This window comes from Pteropus alecto, unplaced genomic scaffold, assembly GCF_000325575.1.
Source record: "Pteropus alecto unplaced genomic scaffold, ASM32557v1 scaffold24, whole genome shotgun sequence".
Taxonomy (NCBI): domain Eukaryota; kingdom Metazoa; phylum Chordata; class Mammalia; order Chiroptera; family Pteropodidae; genus Pteropus; species Pteropus alecto.
Genome location: NW_006439192.1, coordinates 3339486 through 3364321, shown reverse-complemented (window position 1 = coordinate 3364321; position 24836 = coordinate 3339486). Strand labels below are relative to the sequence as shown.

General features: G+C 31.3%; 1 protein-coding gene across 1 annotated transcript in view; it reads right to left on the bottom strand.

Moving 5' to 3' along the window:
• ADAM2 (ADAM metallopeptidase domain 2) overlaps positions 1-24836 on the bottom strand; it is a 93840-nt gene that overhangs the window by 6105 nt on the left and 62899 nt on the right. Inside the window, exons 16-18 of the mRNA XM_006916283.1 lie at positions 17130-17313; positions 661-738; positions 330-462 (exon numbers count right to left, since the gene is read on the bottom strand). Coding sequence (XP_006916345.1) covers positions 330-462; positions 661-738; positions 17130-17313 — 395 coding nt within the window. The remainder of the gene's footprint in view (positions 1-329; positions 463-660; positions 739-17129; positions 17314-24836) is intronic.

Here is a 24836-nt window from a genome sequence, read left to right as displayed (position 1 = left end):
TTGCTAATTTCTGGTTTACCTCATCATTCTCTGACTAGTTTTCATCTCTGCCATTTCATCTTACCTAATGCCTTATGTAAAATTCCTTCTGTATGAAGGACTAAAGTGGTTTCTGTTTTCCAGCCTGGGCCTTAACTGACATATCTCACCTATAATATATATTACATTACTTTCTGTAACTAAAACATAAGTTAAATAGCTTATATGATTTATTATTTAATGTTCAAACATAATCTAAATATAAACTGGCAGATTAGATATTATTAATTTTAATTTAATAAATTAAAATGTTATTCTAATGATGTTTTCAATTTGTTATTAATACTTACCAGGATTTCGTGCTCCTGCAGGTGGAAAATTGCCACTGTCAATGCTCCCACCAGGAAAAGATTCATCTTCAGTATTGCAGTTTGGAGGTAAATATCTGGGTTTACAGTGACAGTTATCTTTATTATTACACACCTGAAAAAAAGAGAAATATAAGTAGCTCAAATTATTTGTGTTCAAGTATAATTTTAAAATAATACTTAAGTCAGATAAGGTTGATTTTCTTATGAGGTTTATAAATGTGTGTGTGAGTGTGTGTGTCCGTAGCTGTGTTTTCTTTCCTAGAATCACTTTTAATGATTTGCATTCTTTTCTCATAGTACTGGTACTTACACCCTGATTGTTGCATTTTGATGAAGGACAGTTATAAACAATCTCAGTATTCTCTATACATTCCTTATTCTTGCACACCTAAAAGGAAATAAGCCAAATTAAGTTAACTGAAATCATTTGTATTTGGTATCTAATTAAAAGTTATTCATTTAATAATAAATATTATGCTATTATGTTTTCAGCACTAGATGAGACTCTGATTACCTGAGAGTAAAAAAAACAATAAAAACATCTTTCATGCTTATTGTGAGATAGAAGGTATAACCATGAAATAGACAAAAAAGGCAAAGATAAATATGTGATAATTAGTATAATGAAAAAAGCTTTATGAAAAAATAAAATACAAGGAATTTATCTAACATGTGAGAACAGTGAAACCTTCTTATCTAACATGTGAGAACAGTGAAACCTAATGTTGAACATAACTTAAACATAAAAATGAAATACAAGATACTTATAAGAAAAGAAATATTTAAAATGACCCTCCATAGACTATTCGGAGTGTTGGTCAAGATGGTGGAGCAGGTAAACACTGTGCTTGCCTCCTCCCATGACCACCCTAAAATTACAACTAAAATATAGACCAATCACCCTGGAGAACCATCCAAAGATTAGATGAACAGAGGTCCTATAACTAAAGATATAAAGAAGAAGCCATTTTGACCTGAGAGTAGAGGCAGAGATGCAAAACAGGTTGGCTTCCTACCTTCTTGTGATAGTCAAGAATCAGGAGGAAGGTCTCAACTGAGGGGTCTTTGCCCCTCACCAGTGCCAGGAAGAGCAGCTCCCAAAACATCTGGCTGTGAAAATCAGTCAGATTCCATCCATCTGGGTGAGACAGAAGGATGCTGGAAACCCAGACATGGCCCACACACAGACTCTCTCACTTCCAGGCACTCACCCTAAGCTCTAGTGGAGGGATTGTGACTTGGAGGATGCCAGAAACATACAGGAAGAGACTGAATAGTGTGGCTAAAGGGTGAGGGCTGGACTGAGAGCCTCCATTTTGCCTGTGTTGAGCCCTACTCCCCTGTAGTTGGCAAGCACAATGCCCTCTTTCTTGTCCCTGTGTTGAGCCCTACTCCCCTGTAGTTGGCAAGCACAATGCCCTCTTTCCTGTCTCTGTGTTGAGCCCTCCCCCAAATGGCCAAATATGAACTTGCATTGGCCTGGTGAGCCACACATACTACACCCTGGTGACTCCCTGTGTATCCGCCCAATCCAACTTATACACCACCAGAGGTTTTATCATGGCTGGCAGGTAGCTGTTGTTGCCCTGAGCTTTACTTTTTCTTGGACAACTCTTGGAAGTTTTTGAGCCTTAGAGACAGCTGACAGGCATTGGCAGACCTAGGGTTCCCTAGGCCTTTTGCTGAACTGCCCCAAGCCCAGTACTGGTGACAACCAACCTCAATTTGGTGTGTATCCTCTCCCAAGTACCTCCAAGTCCAGCACAGGCAGTTACCAACCATGGGTCTCTTTGTAGCTCCTACCAGATCACCCCAGGCCAATCACAGGCAGCAGGTGAACTTAGCCTGCATAAGAAGCCCTTCCAAGAGGCCCCAGAACCAGCACATCTGGTGGCCAGCTTTAAACTATAATAGAAAACCACCAGATTAGCCCCACAAGCTGCACTTCCAAAGGGTGGTCTCAGAAGGCACCTGAACATGCTAAAGTGAAGCCTACTTCATGGGGTTAATCCTTGCATAGCAGCTCGTATGCTATGGTCGTGAGCACTCCTCAAAGCTAGTAAACCTGAAGGTCAATCCCACCTGCTGATGTACCTACAGCAATCAAAGCTCAAATACAACAGGAGGTCACACACAACCCACACAAACGACACTCCTGGGGGATCCAGCTCAGGTGACCAGGGTGGCTACACTACTGTGCCCCAAAGGACAGCTTTTATATAAAGCCACCTGGCCAAGACTAGGAGATATAGCATATCTACCTAATACATAGAAACAAATACAGAGAGGCAACCAAAACGAGGAAACAAACAAACAAAAATGTCTTAAATGAAAAAATAAGAGAAAACTCCAAGAAAACAAAACAAAACTAAATGGAGGCAAGCAATGCTTTAGATACAGAGTTCAAAACAATGGTTATAAGGATGTTCAAGGAATTTAGTGAGAATTTCAACAAAGAGATAGCAAGCATAAAAAAGAACTAGAAACCAATTTTAAAAAGTCAGAAATGAAGAATATACTAGAAGGAATCCAGAGCAGATTAAATGAAGCAAAGGATCAAATCAGTGATTTAGGTAATGAGATAGCAGAAAACAACCAATTGAAACAGCAAAAAGGAAAAAAGAATTAAAAAAATGAGGATAGTTTAAGGGCATCTAGGACATCGGCATAACAATATTCACCTCATAGGGGTACTAGAAAGAAAAAAGAGAGAACAAATGATTAAGAACCTATTTGAAGAAATAATGACCAAAAACTTTCATGACCTGGTGAAGAAAATAGACATACAAGTTCAGGAATCGCAGAGATTCCCAAACAGATAAAGACAAAGAGACCCAAATCAAGACACGTATTTAAAATGTCAAAGATTAGAGATAAAAAGAATCTAAAAAGCAACAAGACAAAGTCAGTTAGTTATTTAAAGGGAACCCCCATAAGACTGTTAACTGATTTCTCAATAAAACCTTTGCAGGCCAGAAGGATGGCATGAAATATTTAAAGCGATGAAAAGTAAGGAACCACAATCAGGACTACTCTACCCAACAAAGTTGGCATTTAAAATTGAGAGAGAGATAAAGAGCTTCCCAGACAAGAAAAAGCTAAAGAATTCATCATCAAACAAGTATTACAAGAAATGTTAAAGAAACTTCTTTAAGAAGGAGGAAATATATATGAATAATAAAAAGGCAATAACCACATACCTATCGATAATTACTTTAATGTCAATGAATTAAATAATTCAATCAAAAGACATAGGATAGCTGAATGGATAAGAAAACAAGATTTAAACATATGTTGTCTACAACAGACCCACTTCAGATTGAAAGACACACACAGACTGAAAGTAAAGGGATGAAAAAGATATTTCATACAAATGGAAACAAAACAAAAATAAGCTAGGATATTAATACTTAGACAAAATAGACTTTAAAACAAAGGCTACAGTAAGAGACAGAAAGGTACATTACAACATGATAAAGGGATCAGTCCAACAACAGGATATAACTCTTGTAAACATTTATGCACCTAATATAGGAACATCTAAATACAAAAAGCAAATATTAACTGACATAAAGGAAGAGATTGACAGCAACATAGTCATAGTAGGGAACTTTAACACCCCATTGACATCAAGAGATAGATCTTCTAGAAAAATCAACAAGAGAAGAGCAACCTTAAATGACACATTAGATCACATAAATGTAATTAATATTTTTAGAGCATTTCACTCAAAGCAACAGAATATATGTTATTTTCAAGGACACATGGAACATTTTCCGAGATAGACCACATATTAGGCCACAAAGCAATTCTCAATAAATTTAAGAAGACTGAAATCATAACAAGTATCTTCTCCAAACACAAAGTTATAAAACTAGAGATCAATTACAAGAAAAAAAAACTGAAAAACACACTAACAGATAAAGGCTATATAACATGCTACTAAACAATAAAGAGCTATCAATGAAATCAAGAAAAAAATTAAAAGAGAAAAATACAAACAAAAACACAACAATCCAAACTCTATGGGACACAGTGAAAGCAGTTCTAAGAGGGAAATTCATAACAATACAGGGCTACTTCAAGAAAGAAAACAAAAATATTTCTCAAATAAGCAATCTAAGTTACACCTAAAAGAACTAGAAAAAGAACAGCAAAGAGAGCCCAAAGTAAGTAGAAGTAGGGAAATAATAAAGATCAAAATGGAAATAATCACAATGGAGTCTAAAAATTACAAAAGATCAGTAAAACCAAGAGCTGATTCCTTGAAAAGATAAACAAAATTGAGAAACCTTTAACCAGACTCATCATATATAAAATAGAGGACTCAAATACATAAAATCAGAAATGAAAGAGGAGAAGTGACAACTGAAAGAATGGAAATACAAAAAATTAGAAGAAAATATTACAATTGCATGCCAACAGATTTGACAATATGGAAGAAATTGATAAATTTCTATAAACATACAATGTTCCAAGAATGAATCAAGAAGAAAGAGAAAAATCTGAACAGACCAGTTACTACTAACAAAACTGAATCATTATTCAAAAAACTCTCCACAAACAAAAGTTCTGGACAAGATGGCTTCACAGCTTCATTCTACCATACATTCAAAGAAGAATTAACACCTATTTTTCTCAAAATCTTCCAAAAAATACAAGAGGATAGAAGGCACCCAACCTCATTTTAAGAGGCCATCATTATCTTGCTTCCAAAGGCAATACAAAAAATAAAATTATAGACTAAAATCCCCGAGGAACATAGATGCAAAAATCCCCACCAAAATATTAGCAAACCAAATTTAGCAAAACATTAAAAAGATCATACACTATAATCAAGTGAGATCATTACTGGGATACAAGTTTGGTTAAATATCAACAAATCAATGAACATTGTACATCACCGCATAAACAAAATGAAAAATCAAAATTATATGATCGTATCAATAGTGTAGTAAAAGCATTTGACAAAATCCAGCATTCATTTGTGATAAAAACAAATTTTCAGCAAAGTGGGAATAGACAAAACATACTTCAACATAGTAAAGGCCATATATGACAAACTCACAGCTAACATACTCAAGAGGGAAAAGTTAAAAGCATTCCCCTTATGATCAGGAACAAGACAAGGATATCCACTTTCACCACTTCTATTCAACAAAGTATTGGAAGTCCTAACCACAGCAATTAGACAATAAAAAAAATTAAAATAAAAAAAATTTTAAAAAAGGCATCTGAATTGGAAAGTAGTAAAATTCATTCTTTGCAGATGACGTGATACTATATATAGAGAACTCTAAAAATTTCACCTAACAAGAGTTAGAACTCATAAGTGAATTCAGTAAAGTAGCAGAACACAAAATTAATATTCGCAAGTGAGTTGCATTTCTATACACCAAATAAAGAATTATTAGAAAGAGAAATTAAGAAAACAATCCCATTTGCAACTGCATCAAAAAAAAAATACCTTGGAATAAATTTAATTAATGAGGTAAAAGACTTGTAGTTGGAAAATTATAAGACAGTAAAGAAAGTAATTGAGGAAAATACAAATAATGGAAGCATATACCATGCTCATAAGTAGGAAAAATTAACATCGTTAAAATGTCCATATAATACCCAAAGCAATCTAAAGTGATTATTTATATAACTTACAAAGTGATCACCACTCATCTGACATCATACATAGTTATTACAATATTATTGACTATATTCCTTATGCTATACTTTATATCCCCATGATTGTTTTGTAACTACCAATTTGTAATTCTTAATCCCTTCCCCCTTTTTCCCACCCCACAACTCCTCCTATCTGGCAACCATCAAAATGTTCTATGAGTTTGCTTCTGTTTTGTTTGTTTATTTATTTTCTTCTTGAGATTCCACTCCTAAGTGAAATAATATCGCATTTCTCTTTCTCTGTCTGGCTTACTCCACTCATAACAATACCCTCTAGGTCCATCCATGTTATTGCAGATGGCAAGATTTCGTTCTTTTATATGGCTAAGTAATATTCTAACACATATATGTACCACCTCTTTTTTATCCATTCATCCATTAATGGACACCTAGGTCACCTCCATATCTTGGTTATTATATAATACTGTAATGAACATATGGATTCACATGTCCCTTCGAAGTAGTGTTTTGGGTTTATTCAGATAAATATCCAGAAGTGACATTATTGGGTCTTTCTTTGTCTTATTACAGTCTTTGTTATAAAGTCTATTTTGTCTAGGATAAGTATTGTTACCCTAGCCTTTGTTTCCATATGGATGAAATATCATTTTCCATAGCTGTACTCTCCATTTCTGTGTGTCTTTCAATCTGAAGTGTGTCTCTTGTAAGCAGCATATGTAAGGATCTTGTTTTCTTATCCATTCAGCCACCCTATCTTTTGATTGGAGCATTTAATTCATTTACATTTAAAGTAATTGCTGAGGGAATTTATCACCATGAGACATGGCCTACAAAAATATACTAAAAGGAATCCTTCATGTTAAATAAAAGGTTGCTAGTGTATAGCTAGAAATCATGTGCAAAATTAAAGATCTCTTGTAAAGTTAAATAAATGGAAACATAAAAATCAGTATTAATGTGATTTTGATTTATAACTCCATTTAAAAAAATTTCTATGACGTCTAAAAGACATGCATAAGATAATTTTAAATCTATGTTAATGGCTACACAGTATATAAACATGCAATTTTTGACATCAAAAACAAGTGTCAAGAGCAAACAGTAAAGGAGTGGAAGTTTTTTATGTGCTTAAAGTCAATTTGGTATCAATTCAAAGTAGATTGTTATAAATTCAGTATGTTATATATAATCATATGGTTGTAATCATAAAGAAAACATCTGTAGAATATACACAAAGTGAAATGAGAAAAAAATAGTCAAGTGTCACTAAAGAACATCAAGGAAGTTGCTAATGAATAAAATGAGGGAAAAAATTATAAAAAGTACAAAGAATAAATAATAAAATGGCAAAAACAAATCCTTTTCTATAAATAATTAATAATAATGTTAATGGTTTATCAAATAGCATAAATTGTCAGATTAGATTATATTTTTCAACTCTGTGCTGATAGAGACTCTCTTCAAAAGACTCACTTGGTATCTAGTGACACAAACATGTTGAAAGTGGAAGAATTAAAATAGATATTCCATGAAAATAGTAACAAAAGAAAGCATAAATGGTTATAATAATATCAGACAAAATAGATCTTAAATCAACTACCATTACAAATGAAAACAAGAACATAAAACACCAAAGACTTATGAGACATATTGCAAAACACTGCTGAGAGAAAATTTTAACTGTAAACCTTTAAAAAAGAAAAATGATCTTAAATCAAAAACCTAAGTTTGCAGCCTAAGTAAATAAATAAAAAACATACTAAACCCAAAGCTAGTAGGAGGAAGGAAATCATAAAGATTAGATGATGCTTAACAAAATAGAGAATAGAAAAATGAAAAACAAAATTGAAAACCCTTTACCTAGAATGACTAAAAAAAGAGAGAAAACTCAAATATTTAACTTACAAATTGCTACTACTTTTACAGAAATATTGAAGATTATGAGTACTATGACAAATTATAAGCCAACAATTTGTATAAGTCTGATAAAATGGAAAAATCTCTAGGAACACCCATCTATCAACACTAAATCACAAAGAAAGAGAAAATCTGAATAGACTTATAACTCATAAGGAGTTTAAAATGAAAATAATAATTTTTTTAAAAAACTTTGAAACGAAGATAATTCCTGGACTGATGGCTTCATTGGTAAATTCTACTACTTAGAGAAGAATTAAATCAAACTTTCTCAAACTCTTCCAAAATATTTGAACAAGAGAGAACACTTCTGGTTGCATGGTATGAGGCCAATGTTACTCTAATACAAAGACACTACGAGAAAGGAAAACTACAAACCAATATTGATTTTGAACATTGATGCAACTTTCTCAACAAAAAACTAGTAAATGAAATTCAGCAGCATATTAAAAAGTTTATACAATATGACCAGTGGGATTTGTTCCCAGAATATAAAGATAGTTTAACATAAAAAAAAAAAAAATCAATCAATGAAATACACTACCTCAATGTACTTAAGGCCATCTGTAAAAAACACACAGCTCACATAGTACGTGATGATTTTTTTAAAGTTTTTCCTCGAACATCAAAAACAATACAAAGATAATTACTTTCATGACTTCTAGTCATCAAAGTATTGAAAATTCTATCCATAGCAAGAAAAAGAAATAAATGGCATAAAGAAATAAAATGGCATAAAGAAATAAAATTATCTCTGTTCACAGAGGACATGACTTTATATGTAGAAAATCATAAATATTACACACACACACACAATTTTAGAACTAGTAAACAAATTCAGCAGAGTTGCAGAACACAAAATCAACACATAATAATCAATTGCATTACTACATGCTAATGGCGCATATTTTGAAAAGGGAATTAAGTAAACAGTTTCATTTACAATAGCATCAAAAATAATAAAATATTTAGGAATAAACTTAATCAAGGAAATGAAAGACTTGTACACTGAAAACTATAAAACATTGCTGAAAAATATTAAAGAAGACACATGTAGAAATATATCCCATGTTTATGCATCGAAGAAAAGATTGTTAAGCTGTCAATACTACCCAAGGCAACTTGCAGATTCAACATAAAACTTAGAAAATCCCAATGTTTTTTGCGGAAATAGAAAAACACATCCTAAAACTCATTATAGAATTTTAAGAGACTACAAATAGGTAAAACAATTTGAAAAAAAAGAAAAATTTGAACACCCACTTATTGATTTCAAATTTGCTAAAAAAACTACGGTAATCAAAACAGTGTGATACTAACGTAAACAAAGACATATAGCCCAGTGGAAAAGAATAAGGGGCCCGGAAATAGTCTTTCAGATATGGCCAAATGATTTTCAATAAAATTGCCATAGAAAGTCACACTAAATAGCTACATGCAAAAGAATGAACTTGGACCTTTCACTTAAACCATATACAAAAAAATAACTCCAAATGGATCCTAAACTCAAATGTAAGATATAAAACTACCAAACTTCTAGAATAAAATGTAGGGGGAAAATTTCATGATATTGGATTTGGCAATGATTTCTTGAATATAACACAAAAAGTATAGGCAAAAAAATAAATAAATAAATTGGACTTTATCTAAATTAAAAACTTTTGTGCATCAAAGCAATCAACAAAGTTAAATGTATCCCATGGAATGAGAGAAAATATTTGTAAATCTTATATCTAACTATGAATTAATAATTAGAAAATATAAAGAACTCCTAAAACTTAACAACAAAAAACAACCCTATTAAATTTTTTTAAAATGAGCAAAGGATATGAATAGACATTTCTCTAAAAAAGATATGCAAATGTCTGATAAGGATGGAGATAAGCTCAACATTACTAATCATTAGAAAAATAAAAAATGATAATGAGGTGCCACTTCAAGCCATTAGAATAGCTATTAGAAAGAATACAAAAGAACAAATGTTGGTGAGGATGTGGAGAAATTGTAACCCTTGTGCATCGATGGTGGGAATGTAAAGTAGTAGAAAACAGTATAGGAATTCCTCAAGAATCAAATGAAATTACCATATGATCCAGCAATTTCACCTTTAGATACATAATCCAAACACTTGAAAACAAGAACTTGAGCAGAAATTTGTACATTAATGATGATAGCGGCATTATTTACAACAGCCCGAAGATTGAAATAAACCAAATTTCTATTGATGGATGCATGAATAAACAACATATGGTATAAACTTCTAATGGAACATTATTGAGCCTTTTAAAGGAATGAAATTTTGATACAACAACATGGATTAAATTGAAAACATTATGCCAGGTGAAATAAGCCAAACTCAAAGGACAAATATTGAATAATTCCATTTGTATGAGGTAACCAGAATATTCAAATTTATGGAGACAGAAAGTAGAATGGTAATTACCAGGGGCTGTGGATAAGGGTCACTGGGGAATTATAGTTTGATGGGTACAGAGTTTATCTGAAATGAAGAAAAATTTCTGGAAATGAACAGTAATGATGGTTGCACAACAATGTAAATACACTTGTGTCACTGAACTGTACACTTAAAAATGGTTAAAGTGATAAATTTTACATTATGCATATTTTACCACAAAAATATTTTTTAATATCCAGTGCTTTAGAACTAGGATCAGAGGTAAAATCACTAAAGTCATGTTGAAAACAATACAGTTGATGTTTGAAGAACTCAGAGGTTAAGGGCAAAGACCACTGTACCATTAAAAATTAGTGTATAACTTTTGCCTCCCCCAAAACTTAACTGCAGTCAACCCTGGGTATTCTCAGAGCCCTGGTTCCAGGACCACTGTAGATAACAAAATTTATGGAGGCTCAAGTCCCTTATATAAAATGGCATAAAACAATGCATACTGTCAACCCTCCACATTTTCAGTTCCCCAACCGTAGACAAAGTACTGTTTTCACTCCACCATTGGTTGAATCCATGGATACGAAACCTGTGTATTTATTGAAAATAACCTGCGTTTAAGTGTAAGTTCAAACCTGTGTTGTTTGAAGGTCAAATGTATATATTGTTATCCCATCAGCCAAGGGCATCCTAAAAAATAATGTATTGAATTCTATTGTATATGAGGAATATACAGTTTGAACAAATATAATTGATTGCTATGGTTGAAATTGTGGGGGGGAAGCAGAATATTTATTTAATATTATAAAAGGATTAAATGTGAATAAAACACAAGACGTCAAATTAGTTCAGACAAAAATGTTTTGAAACATTTTAAAATGCATTCATTATTATAAAAACAATTAAAAATAAATAAAGGGGAGTCCTCCAGGAACACAAGTTTCAATGTTGTACACTTTTGACCATTAAAATTGATTATGATTGGTTTCTGTTTATCAAAGTCAGCATGGTGTTTCAGACCCAGCTAGGTCACTTCCAACAATCTGCTTTATTTTCGTTATTAGTGTGATATAACGATTTGTGTATATCTTTTTATGAGCACACAAATGGTTTATGTTTTAGCAACTTGAAACCAGTTTCTTTTTTCCATTTTTGAAGAAGAGGCAAATAAATATTACCTTTTCCACATTTTAGAATTCTTTTCATACTCTAATCTTTTATATTTTTTACTCAAGGAAAAAATATAACACCAAAGTCTTGGAGTGTTCATAATTACCATGTCTGTTTTTAATGGTGATGTCGTGTTCCACATGTATCTTCTGGTGTCCAACCATAGTGGGGATGCTAGATAATGAGAATGATGGCAATTATCTGTGATTTCTTGTTTCCATCAAATCACTCTATAACTCTTTCAGCTGTTCCCTCAGAATTGCAGTAAAATATTTTTATGAGTATTTGTTGTTTATTTCTTCGACAAACATTTTTAAATCAGATTTTATGCTTATAATTTCTACTTGACCTTCAAGATTAAGATTTTATTTTAATTTTTAATTTTTTTTTATTATGGTAACATTGGTTAATGAAATCCAGTAAGTTTTTGGCATATAATTCAACAGTAAGGTGTCTGTGTGTGTGTATATAGGTGGAAGTGGGTGGTAATATTTACAACCATTTTTAATACTTAGTCATTAAAGTCTGAGAATTGAAACAATGTGTATAGGATCCAATACCTCATCCTATTTCTTTGTTGATGAAAGAAATTCTGAAATTTCTTTTGATGGTGTTTCATTCTAATCCAAATAAACATTTACATGAGTATTTAAAAAATAATGACACTAATTTGCAGAATACAAAAAATTTTTTAGAACACTAACATGATCATCTTTTAGAGCACTAACACGATCAGCACTAGCTTGATCACCTTTTGCTAATAGAAATATATGATATAAATGAAGTCAAAGTTTTGTGGCCATCACTTGGATAACACCTTCCAAGATCTCTACTCAGCCTCATTATCCCTCTACATTGAAACAGAAACTTCTCAAACATCATTGTGTATTGTTTTTTAATGATGAACAGTAGCATATTTTCAAGCTACTGAAGTAGATGTCTATTTGGTGAAGCATCACCCTGGTCATAAATACTGTAGAAGAATAGTGACTGCCAGATATCCCTCATCTTGTTCACTAACTGTGGTGACTAAAGATGGCATGCACCTTTTTCTTCCTTTAGTTCTTTCCAATAATCCTTCATGAAATGTGGAGATAATGGGAGTCCATCAACCATCTTGAAAGCAAAAGAAAGAATCACTTTCAGCTTATAGCTGAAAACTAGATTGAGTCTGGATCTTTGATGACATGATGTAACCCCATAACTTCTATAGATGAACAATCTTCACTATTTTTTTATATGATGAAGAAGATAAATCATACACTGTTTAAGCCATACTTGGTAGTTCTTGTTTCCTGTGCAGTTTCTCACTCCTACAGCCTATGGTAGGCTGTTTAGAAATAATGGAGAGTTAAAAATTAAAGAGAGATTAAGCAATAAATTGGGAAATTTCCCAAAATGAATTTCATAAGAACAAAGAATACAAAGTTTTTTTGATAATTATTTGATTTAATAAAAGTTAATTTGATTCACAGCAGATTTGATTCCTTCCCAATCTTCCTTTCTTCCTTTCTTCCTCCCTTCTTTTTCTTTCTCTTTTTCTTTCTTTCTTTCTTTCCTTTCTTTCTTTCTTTCTTTCTTTCTTTCTTTCTTTCTTTCTTTCTTTCTTTCTTTCTTTCTTTCTTTCTTTCTTTCTTTCTTTCTTTCTTTCTTTCTTTCTTTCTTTCATCTCTTCGGACTTTAATTTAGAATTCACTTCATGCATATTCTATATTATTTTGAATTTATTAGTCACAATGCATACTGTTGAGGCTTTTCTTCATCCTCAAAGTCAGTTACTGTAGCCATGAATTTGCAAAGTAGAATTAAGTGATATTTATAAAATTTTCTAAGTCAACGCTGCCACAATTGTTGGTTGATAGCCTACATGATGGTTTTCTAGAGGGTCATGTTCAATTTTTAAGTATCAAAAGCACATCAGGAAGGATTATTCTTTATTACTGTCTTTGTATAAAAACTATAATAATGATTTAACAAGATTTTTTAAAAAGAAAAATATTTTAAAACATTTATAAAATATAAAGTTTTGTAAGTTATACATATGTTTTCCTCTCTTCTGTTTAACTAGATACATATGACTTATAAGCTCTGTCTCTATATTTTTTAATCAATTAATTAATTAATTATTGTATGGTGACATTGGTTAATGAAATCTGGTACGTTTCAGCTGTACATTTTAACAGTAAGGCATACATATATTTACATTACGTGTTCATCTCCCACAGTTAGAATTCTTGCTGTCACTACATACATGACCCCTTTTACCCCATCTACCTTCCCCCTCCTCCCTACCCTCTGGTAACCACTAGTCTATCCACGAGTCTCTGCTTGTTTGTCCTGTTCATTTGTTGCTTTTAGGTTTGTATCCCACATATAAGTGATATGTAAATTTCAATTTTTTCTGTCTGGCTTATTTCACTTAGCATGATTATCCTGAGATCCATCCATGTTGTCGCAAACAACAGTATTTCATCTCTTCTTATAGCTGAGTAATATTCCATTGTATATATGTACCACAGCTTCTTTATCCAATCATCTATCATAGGATACTTTGGTTGTGTCCATGTTACAAAGTTTTTTAAATGGTTGAATTTTTATATGAGAATTTGGAGATAATTTTTCTTTTGTTTACTTTTTTTACTTCTGAATTTTTAAGTGAAAATTAGTAAAGTTAGATTGTGGTAGAACTTTATAATATATGATAAATATTTCCATAATTATTGGGTTAAAATAATGTACTTTATTTTATTTTTTATTACAGTTATTGGGGTGACTTTGGTTAATAAATCATATAATTTTCAAGTGTACGATTCAATAATACATCATATGTATGTTGTATTGTGTGTTCACCATCCAAAGTTAAATTTCCTTTTGTTACCATATATTTGAACCACTTTACCCCTATCTACCTCCCACCTCCCCATCTTCCCTCCGGTAATCACTATTCTGCTGTCCAGTCCCTGAGTCTCTGTTTGTCATATTTGTTTGTTGTTTCCAGTTTTGTATTTCACATATAAGTGAAATCATATAGTTTTCAACTGTTTCTGTCTGACTTGTTTTGCTTACATGATAATCTCAAGATTCATCCATATTGTTGCAAATGGCAATACTTTGTCTTTTCTTATGGCTGAGTAATTGTATATATGTACTACATCTTTATCCAATTATCTATTGAAGGACACTTCATTTCTTTCCATGTCTTGATCACTATGAATAATGCTGTTATGAATATCGAGGTGCATATATCTTGTGGGTAAATGTTTTAAACTTTTTTGGGTAAATATTCAGAAGAGGGATTGCTGGGTAACATAGTTACTCTATTCCTAATTTTTTGAGGAACTTCCATACAATTTTCCATAGTGACTATACCAATTTACATTCCCACCAGAAGTGTATAAGGATTTCTTTTTCTCAACAACCTCTCCAACACTTTTTATTACTTGCCCTGTTGACGATAGTCATTGTAACAGGTGTGAGGTGGTATCTCATTGTGGTTTTGATTTGCATTTCCCTAATAGCTAGTGAAGTTGAGCATCTTTTTATATGCCTGTTGGCCATTTGTATATCTTCCTCGGAGAAATGTCTATTCAGGACCTCTGCCTATTTTTAATTGGATTTTTAAAAAATTGTTGAGTTGTATAAGTTCTTAATATATTTTGGATTTAGGCCCTTATTGAAGGCATTGTTTGCAGACATCTTGCATTCAGATGGTTGCCTCTTTGTCTTGCTGATAGTTTCTTTTGCTGTGCAGCATCTTTTTAGTTTGATATAGTCCCATTCACTTACTTTTTTTATTTAATTCCCTTGTCTGTGAGGTCATATTAATAAAATTCTCTCTAAATCCAGGTCCATGCATTTAGTGCCTATGTTTTCTTCTATGGAATTTATTGCTTTGTGTCTTATATTTAAGTCTCTGATTCATTTTGAGTTAATTTTGGTATATGGTGACAGATAGTAGTCTAGTTTTATTCTTTTGCATGTAGCATTCCAATTTTCCCCGTACCATTTATTAAAGAGCTTTCTCCATTGTATGTTCTTGACTTCTTTGTTGATAATTATTTGCCTATGCATAGAGGAGTTCTTTTCTGGACTCTCGATTGTGTTCCATTGGTTTGTGTGTCCGTTTTTCAGCAAGCCAATACCATGTTGTTTTGATTATTATCACTTTGTAGTATAATTTGAAGTGTGGCAGAGTGATGCTTCCAGCCATATTCTTTTTTATAAGAATGGTTTGTTTATTTGGCATCTTTTGTGCTTCCATATAAATCCGATGATTTTTTTGTTCTATTTTTTTTTAAATGTTGTTGGGATTTTGATGGGGATTGCATTATATCTGTATAATGCTTTGGGTATTAAGGTCATTTTAACTATGTTGGTTCTTACAATCCATGAACACAAAATATATTTACATTTCTTTGAGTCTTCTACAGACTCTTTTAATAATGTCTTATAGTTTTCAGAGTATAGATCCTTCATATGCTTCATTAGGTTTATTTCTAGGTTTTTTATTTTTTTTGTTGCAATCGTAAAAGAAATTTTTTTCTCCTTTTCTTTTTCTGATAATTCATTGTTAGTGTATAGGAATGCTATAAATTTTTGTACATTATTTTTGTATCCAGCAAGTTTACTGTATTTGTTTATTGTTTCTAATAGTTTTTCATTGGAATCTTTAGAGTTTTTCATATAAAGAATCATGTCATCTGCAAAAAGTGACAATTTGACTTTTTTATTTCCTATTTGGATGACTTTTATTTTTTTCTTTTGTCTGATTGCTCTAGCTAGCACTTCCAACATTATATTGAATAATAGTGATGACAGCACAGCCTTGTCTTGTTCCTGATCTTAGAGAGCAGAGTTTTAGTTTTTCACCATTAAGTATGATGTTAGCTTAGAGTTTGTTGCCTATAGACTTTATATTAAAGTATTTTCCTTCTATACCTGTTATTTTGTTCATATGGGTATCGCATTAATCAATTCATGTATGTTAAACCATCCCTGTATTTATGTATATGTACATCAGTAAATATATTTCATAGAGGAAAAATCTAGAAAGACATCAAATGTTAATAAATATCTGTATGTACTATGGAATGATAAAAGAACAAAATTAGATAAGAGGATCAGATATTCTTTTAAAAATATATAGTTAGTATAGCTAGATAAGCATCTGTATTTGTCTATATATGTATATAAATAAAAAGTTCATATAGGGTTCATAAAAATAGAAAGAGTAGTTATAGTTCAGATATGTGCCTTCAATTAATTTTTTCTTTATTCTGTGTGTTCTTTATTATGTTCATCACTAAAATCGACATGTTATTTTAACAACTATTTTAAAGTAATTATATCATAACTCATGACATCAGAAGTACTCTGTGTAATATAATTTATTAAGATACAGTAAATGAATAATATGATTCTTAATTCACTGAATATACATAATTTCTATGAAAAAAGCCAATAAACTATTCATGATGATATTATCTATGCATGGATGCAAATCATATTATTTTTCTTCTTAAGCTTTTTCTTATTTAAAAATTTTTCAACATTTTTATTTTTGAAATTAAATGTGCACTTAAATTATGCACTTAAAAACATACTATAAATATTAGAAAGTCATTTGAGAATAAAAGACTACATACCTTATTTTCACCACAAACTGTTCCATCTTTTATCCACATTTTTGAATTATCCGCGTGACTAGATGAATACTCCACTGAGACGCAGATTTGTCCATTTATGTTAGAATAGAAAATAGTGGTATCTGGAATATCAATTAAATGTTCTCTTTCATATTTACATATTAATTTTCCACACAGCCGATCCCTATAATTTACCAATAAATTAAAATCAATCATTTAAAATTACAGATAAATATTATAATATCATTTCTAAAGCAAGAAGATTTAAATAAAACATTGAATTTTTAAAAAATGTATGCAATTAATGGTGAAACGCCAAAAAAAAAAAATGAGGGCCTCGCTTGCATTGTAAATAATAACTGAACATTTTAATAATTATAAATTACTTCCTAGTTAGCCTGATAACTTTTATTTGGTAATAATCCCTTCACTCTTTTTTTGATTCTTAGACATAAGCAATTTCCAGTTTATTCTATACTAAAAAATTAGTAAAGTCAATTTAACTATCAGTCTTATTGGGTTTCTTTTTCAGTTTTTCAAACATAATACTCTCAGCATTATGTATCTAAAACTGACAAGACTTTGAGACCCACACTTAAGAAATATTATGTGCAATAAATATTAAAATAAAACCACTAAAATATATCATAATGAAAGTAATTTGAAAATAGAAATGCATTAATAACAAAAAATAATAATAAAACTGAAGGTTGACTTTCCAACAGAAACGATGGAAACCAGAAGATTATTGAATGACAGATTCAAAGGCTAAACAAACTGCCTACTGTCTTCCCACTCTATATGCAGAGGCAATATCTTTTAAAACAAATATAGCATTTTCACATGATAATTAAGAAAATTTACCACCAGCAGTCCTGGACTAAAGAAAATGTAAATTGAGTTTTTTATATTGAGGGAATTTTATCCTAGATATCGGATTATAAAAATACAGAATACATATAGCTTTAATTTGATTGAGGATGTTTCTTTCTATTTCTATTTAGATGAGAGTGTTTATCATGGGTTGTTGTTAGATTTTGTGATAAATTAGATACAATATAAAGAAAATTGTGTAGATAAATCTAAATAAGGAGACTGTGTCAGACAGAAGATATAGTAAGTCATCTACCCCTCAAAATAAGTATAAAACTGGAAAAATTTGTCAAGACAGCCATTTGAGGGCTAGGTAACTGATCAAAAGTAAACAACAAATTGAGAAGCATTTATGAAAAGCTGCTATAAAATCAAGTAAAAATCAAGTCGTGGTCTTGCCTGAGTCGGCTCCCATGCCTGTCATTTTACCAGGGCACAGCTGGCCTTGAAAACCAATAGATTTAATGCCAGAAGGGTTGTTCTTGATTTGATGCAGAGGACAAAAATATCTCACTCAGCAGCACTCTGAGTAAAAGTATTAAATTTGGTAGGGAACGAATGTAAAACTAGCATCACTGTTAACCCAAAGTTGAGGTCTCAGTTGGGGTTAGTGATAGACAAGCCAGAAATTAAAAGTGCAATCCTGGAAATGATAGCTTCACAAATGGTGGTGATAAACTGTCCTTATATTACATTCCTAAGTGACTGAAAGACTACATGAGTATGCTAAGAAGACTTAAGAAAGACTGATGGGAAGTAACACCAGAGGAAACTAAATTTGCCTAAATCCAAATGTGTTCCCCAATTCTCAAACAGAGACAACACACACATACACACACACACACACACATACACACACACACACACACACACACACACTCACATACCAACAGCCAGATGGCTTGAGTGGTGAATACTATTAAAAATATAAAGAAAAAACAATACCAATTCTATACAAACTTTATAGAAAATGTGAAGAATACAACAGTTTGCAACTTATTCAATGAAGCAAGTATTATCCTGTTATCCAAGCCACACAAAGACATCACAATATAATGAACATAGATGCACAAATCCTTAACAAAATATTAGCAAACCAAACATAGAATTACATAAAATAATTATACACCACGATTAAATGAAAAGTAACTAAGAATGCAAAATTGAGTTAATATAAAAAAGATTCTAATGTGTAGAATATAAAGGAAAAGCACATAATCACAGAAAAAGCATTTCATAAAATCCAGTACTAATCCATGATAAATACTCTCAGCTAACTAGGAATAAAAAGAAAATTCCACAATTTGATAGAGGTTTATGTGCAATATTGTGGTTAAAGTTGAAAGATTGAATGCTATCACCTTTCAATCAACAAGACAAACACTTCTGCTTTCATGACTTTTATGCAATAAGGCAAAGACTTCTGAGGTATTATACCAAAGCCATGATCCGTAAAAAAAAAAATGAATAATTAGAATTTCATCAAAATTAAAATATTTTGTTCTTCAAAATATGTCATCAATGAAAGAAAGCTAAAGAATAGCCAAGAGAAAATATTTACAATTCACATGTATGATTAAAAATGTGTTCTGAATACATAAACTACTTTTACAATTCAATAATAACAAAAAACTCAATTTAAAAATGGACTCAGATTTGTCAAGACATTTCAGCAAAGAAGATATGCAAATGCCTAATAATTACATGAAAGAATGATCATTTCATAAGTCAATAGGTAATTGCAAATTAAAATCAGAATGACATAGTTTTTTTGCATGGTGGAAAAAAAATGCAAGCAAAAAATGTTGTGAAAATGTTAAATGTTGGTGAGAATGTAGAAAAGCTGGAACTCTCATACATTGTAATGGAAATGTAAAATGATACAATCACTCTGGAAAATATTTAGGCAGATTCTTGAAATGTTAAACATGTACTTGCCATATGACCCAGCAATTCCACTTCTAAGCACGCATCCAAGTGAAATGAAAAGTATATATCTACACAGAGACTTGCACCTTTATCATTTGTTATATTCCAAGAGAAACAAATACGTAGCTTTACAAAACAAAAAAGCAAACAGAATTCTACACAAGAATGTTCACAGCAGCATTATTTTAATAGTCCCAAATGAGAGACATTATAAATGCCCATCGACTGATTATGATTAAATGAATGATTAAGTAAAACATATATTCATACCATATAATATTACTCAGCAATGAGTTTTAAACTACTGATATATGCTACAAAATGAATGAACATCAAACACATTATGATAAGTAAAAGAAACCAGACAAAAAATGATATCTTGTATCATTTTTCTTACATAAAATTTCCAGAAAAAGCAAATTGTGTAGACAAGAAGGTCACTGGTTGCTTGGTGCTGAGATCAGAAGTAAGGATTAATTACAAATGGCACAAAGGAAAATTTAAAGTGATTCTGGATTCTGGTGATTTTTGTACTTCTATAAATTTATGACAAGGTAAATAAACTATCCCTTTAAAATGTATTACTTTTCAGCAGAGCAATTGATATCTTTAAAAAACTGTTAGAAAATTGCATAAGAGCTCCTACATAAAGAATTTGCAAGTCATTTGTCCTGTCATTATAAGAAAACGCCGAACAAACTGATATCAATAACTTTTTTGGACTCATCAGGGAACTGAGGCTGCAGAGAAAGAATCTGGAAAGCTAAGTACACACAGAAACAGAAAATACAGGAACTGCAAATTGTTCACCTGCAATTTGCCACTGAACTACATAAGCCACTAGGAATATTTAAATAACAATTTGGACAGATTGCTGGAAACCAAGAGTAGACAAACATGAGATAAAAAGCTCCTAAGGAGTACAGTCATAAGGCACCATCATATTTTTACCTGCCTTTTTTCCAGGACCACTATTACAAACCCTATCTGTGAAAGCTCTCCGTATAAATTTTGCAGGGGAAAGAGAAGAATAACTATTGTTAAACCTTCCCAGGCCCTTCTTCCTAACAAATGCTTAACCTCCCTTTGGAAGAACTTAATCAGAGAGCAATTTTGGAATATTATCTCTAGCTGGAGAAAGACAATTCTATCTACTCTAGCCAACTACACTCTTCTTGTCTCACCTAAAGAAAATAATAATAAAGTCATAGTCAATAATTGAGAAAGGTTTAAGAAAATAGGTTGGGTATGTTGTAATTATTGCAGGAACTAGGGGATGGGAGCACGGTATGGAAAGCTCTGTACCTGGAGGAGCAACAGAAACACTTCTGAAAGCCACATCTCTGAAATATAGGCACATTAAAAAGACTGAGGCTTATATGAAAACTAGAGAAAATCCCCTCCCCACACCCTACCACAGTACTAATACATAGGAACAATAAAAGTGACTTATAACTGAAAGAGCTACAAGACATATACTTCTTCTAAGGAGGAGAATGAAGGAAAGATCAGTTCTAAGAGTGGAGGAAGGAATTACCCTATTAGAGCAATATGAAGATTCTGGTGCCTATAGCTACAAAACACATTAGACACAGTGCATCTCCTAAACAGGTTAACATAAATTCTCACAATAAAGGCTTATTTACCTCAGTGTCTATTATGCTATATAGTATGCCTACATTTCAAAAAAAAAAACAAACAAATAATAAAGTACAAGTATGTGAAAAGGCAAGAAAAAACACAGTCTAAAGAGCATCAGAATGAAATCAAATATAAAACTGATGTTAGGATTATTAGACATCAAATTTAAAATAACTATGATTAAGATTTTGGAAGCTCTAAAGGCAAAAACGTCAACATGGAAGACCAGAGAGGAAATATTAGCAGAGATATGGAAACTATAAGATTCAACAATAAGAATTGAAATGAAATGATAACAAAACAACAATAACAAAAAAGTAACAGAGGTGAAGAATAGCTTCCAAAGGCTTATCAATAAAACACAATCAAAACTGCTGAAGAAAGACTCAGTGAACTTAATAGAAGCTTCCTAAAGTGAAACACAATTATAATAAGTAATGATAAAAAAAAAAAAACAAAATTAAAAACTATGGAAAAAAATGAAAAAGTGTAACATCTTCTTAATAAGAACAGCAGCAGTAGAAAGAGAATGGGGCAGAATAAATACTTAAAAAAATAATGGCCAATATCTCTCCAAAATTATTAACATACATGAAGCCACACATGCAAGAGATAGAGAAACCAAGCAGGATAAAGACCAAAGCAAAAACTACCCACAAAAATATCATATTCAAACTAAAGAAAGCTGAAGTCAATGGGAAAATCTTGAAGGCAACTAAGGCTTCTAGTGGTATACTTTTTTAGAGGAACAAGGATAAGAATTACAGCAGACTTTTCATCAAAAAACATGAGTGAAGCTACTGTGACTTCTGGAACCTGGAGCAATCTCACAAAGACCTCAAAGCTGAAGAGAGAAGGGTTGGAGGAAAGCTCAGAGACTGAAGGCAGACATTCTTCAGGGGTTGAAGAAAGACTAGAATTCAATATATTCATTCCTTTGCTATTGAGCAGTTTTGAAATTAGCTGCTAGCCACGTACGGTTATGGAATATTTTAGATATGGCTAGTCGGAACTGGCATATCTAATAAGCATGAAATAAACACCAGATTTCAGAGACCCAATATGAAAAAAAATGATGTAAAATGTCTCATTCATAATTTCTATATTGACTACATGTTAAATAATAATTTAGAAATATTAGGTTAAATAAACTTCATTATTCAAAGTTAAAAAGAACATGCAATTAAGAAGAGAGTGAAGGAAAGTTTTAAGTGTTAAAAGAAAAAGAAATGCTAACTCAGAATTTTGTGTCTAGTGAAATTATCCTCTAAAAGTTAGAATAAAAATTTTCTCAAAAAAACTGATAGAATTGTTTGCCAGCAGATCTGTCTTATAAGAAATGTTAAATAAAGTTCTTCAGACAGAACAAAAATGATATGGGTCAGAAATTGGATCTACATAAAGGAAGAGCATCAGAAAATGAATAAATAAAAGTATGTTATTTTTATTTTTCTTATTTTTAATTGAGCTAAAATATAACTCTCTACTTAAAGCAATAATACAAAGACTATATTGAGTGGTTATAGAATATGTATAAATAAAATGAATAACAGCATTTTATTTCACAAACAATTAGATGGAAGAATTGGGATACTAAAAACCCTCATTACAAATAAAGCACTGTACTGTTATTTGAAGGTAAATTATTACTGTGTCATATATTGTTATGTTAAGATAGAAGATATGAGTCTAACTATATCAATAAGAACTTTTTACGGAAATGGTCTAGACAACCAATTAAAGGCCTGACATTGTCAGAGTAAATGAAAACATGACCCAAAGTTTGTTTAACATCTGAAAATTAATTAATGTAATATACTATATTAATAGAATAATAGACAAAAACCATAAATCATGACAATAGATGAAAAACATTTGAAAAAAAATACAACCACCATTCAAGATGAAAACTCTATGAAGCAGGAATACAGAGAAACTTTCCCAATCAGATAAAGAACATCAATAAAAAATCTACAGGTAACAATAAACTTAATGGTGAAAGGCTGATTATTTCCCATAAAATTGGAAATTAGCAAGTTTCTCTTATTTCTCCACTTATATTTTAACATTTTAACAGTTATGTATACACTGTAATCATGTAAGAAAAACAAGTTAAAGGTATCCCAATTAGAAAAGAATAATAAGACTTTGTTTGCAGATGATATGATCTTGGGCATGGAAATGCTAAGTAATTGACATACCAAAACCCAAACTAAAACAAAACAACAACAACAACAAACAACAACAACAAAATAGAGTTTAGGAAAGCCACATAATATGAAAGATCAATATAAAATGTTATTTACATTTTCATTATTACTATTATAATATTGAACAATGTGAAAATAAAATTTAGAAAAGCATTCTATTTATAATAGTTTTAAAAATAAAATGTTTATAAATATATTTAATAAAATAAATGCAACACTTGAACACTGAAAACTAATATACCTACCTGAGAAAAATTAAAGCCGATTGAAATAAACTGAGACAGCTATATTTATCAAGTGAGAACCCAATATTGTTAAGATGGCAATTCAACACACACACACACACACACACACACACACACACACACACACACCCCACAAATGCATGTAGAACTGATAAAAGCTAAGGAGTAAGGTCTATGAATTCACCAGTGCCAATTTCCTGGTTTTGATAGTGTACTACATATAAGAAATATTTGATATAAGTCATGTAATATGTTGCCATTTGGGGAAACCAGCTGAAGGGTGTATGGGCCCTCTGTATGCTCTCTATATTATTTTGTAACTTCTGGTATAACTCAATGGTAGGAAGACTAAACCATTCTAAATATAATGAAAGAAATCGAACAGATTCATCAGATAAGAAGATATACACCTTGACAAGAAAACATAAAAAAATACTAAAAATAATTATTAATTAGATAAATTAAAATTAAAGCAAAAATAATTTACAACTAGAATGGCTAAAATAAAATAAAATAAAATAAAATAAAATGTAGAGTTATGGGAAGTAACAGCAGTTCTTATTCATTGCTGATAGAAATACAAATAGTACACCTATTTTATTTTACTTATTTTTCTTTATATGGGTAATCTATGCTTTTTTCTTCTTCTTTTTTTAGTTTTTATTTCTCAATTAGAGTTGACCTTCAATATTATTTTTATATTAATTTCAGATACACAGCACAATGGTTAGACTTTTATATAATTTGCGAAGTGATCCCTATGAGTAGTCTAGTACTCACCTGGCAGTATACATCGCCATTACGATATT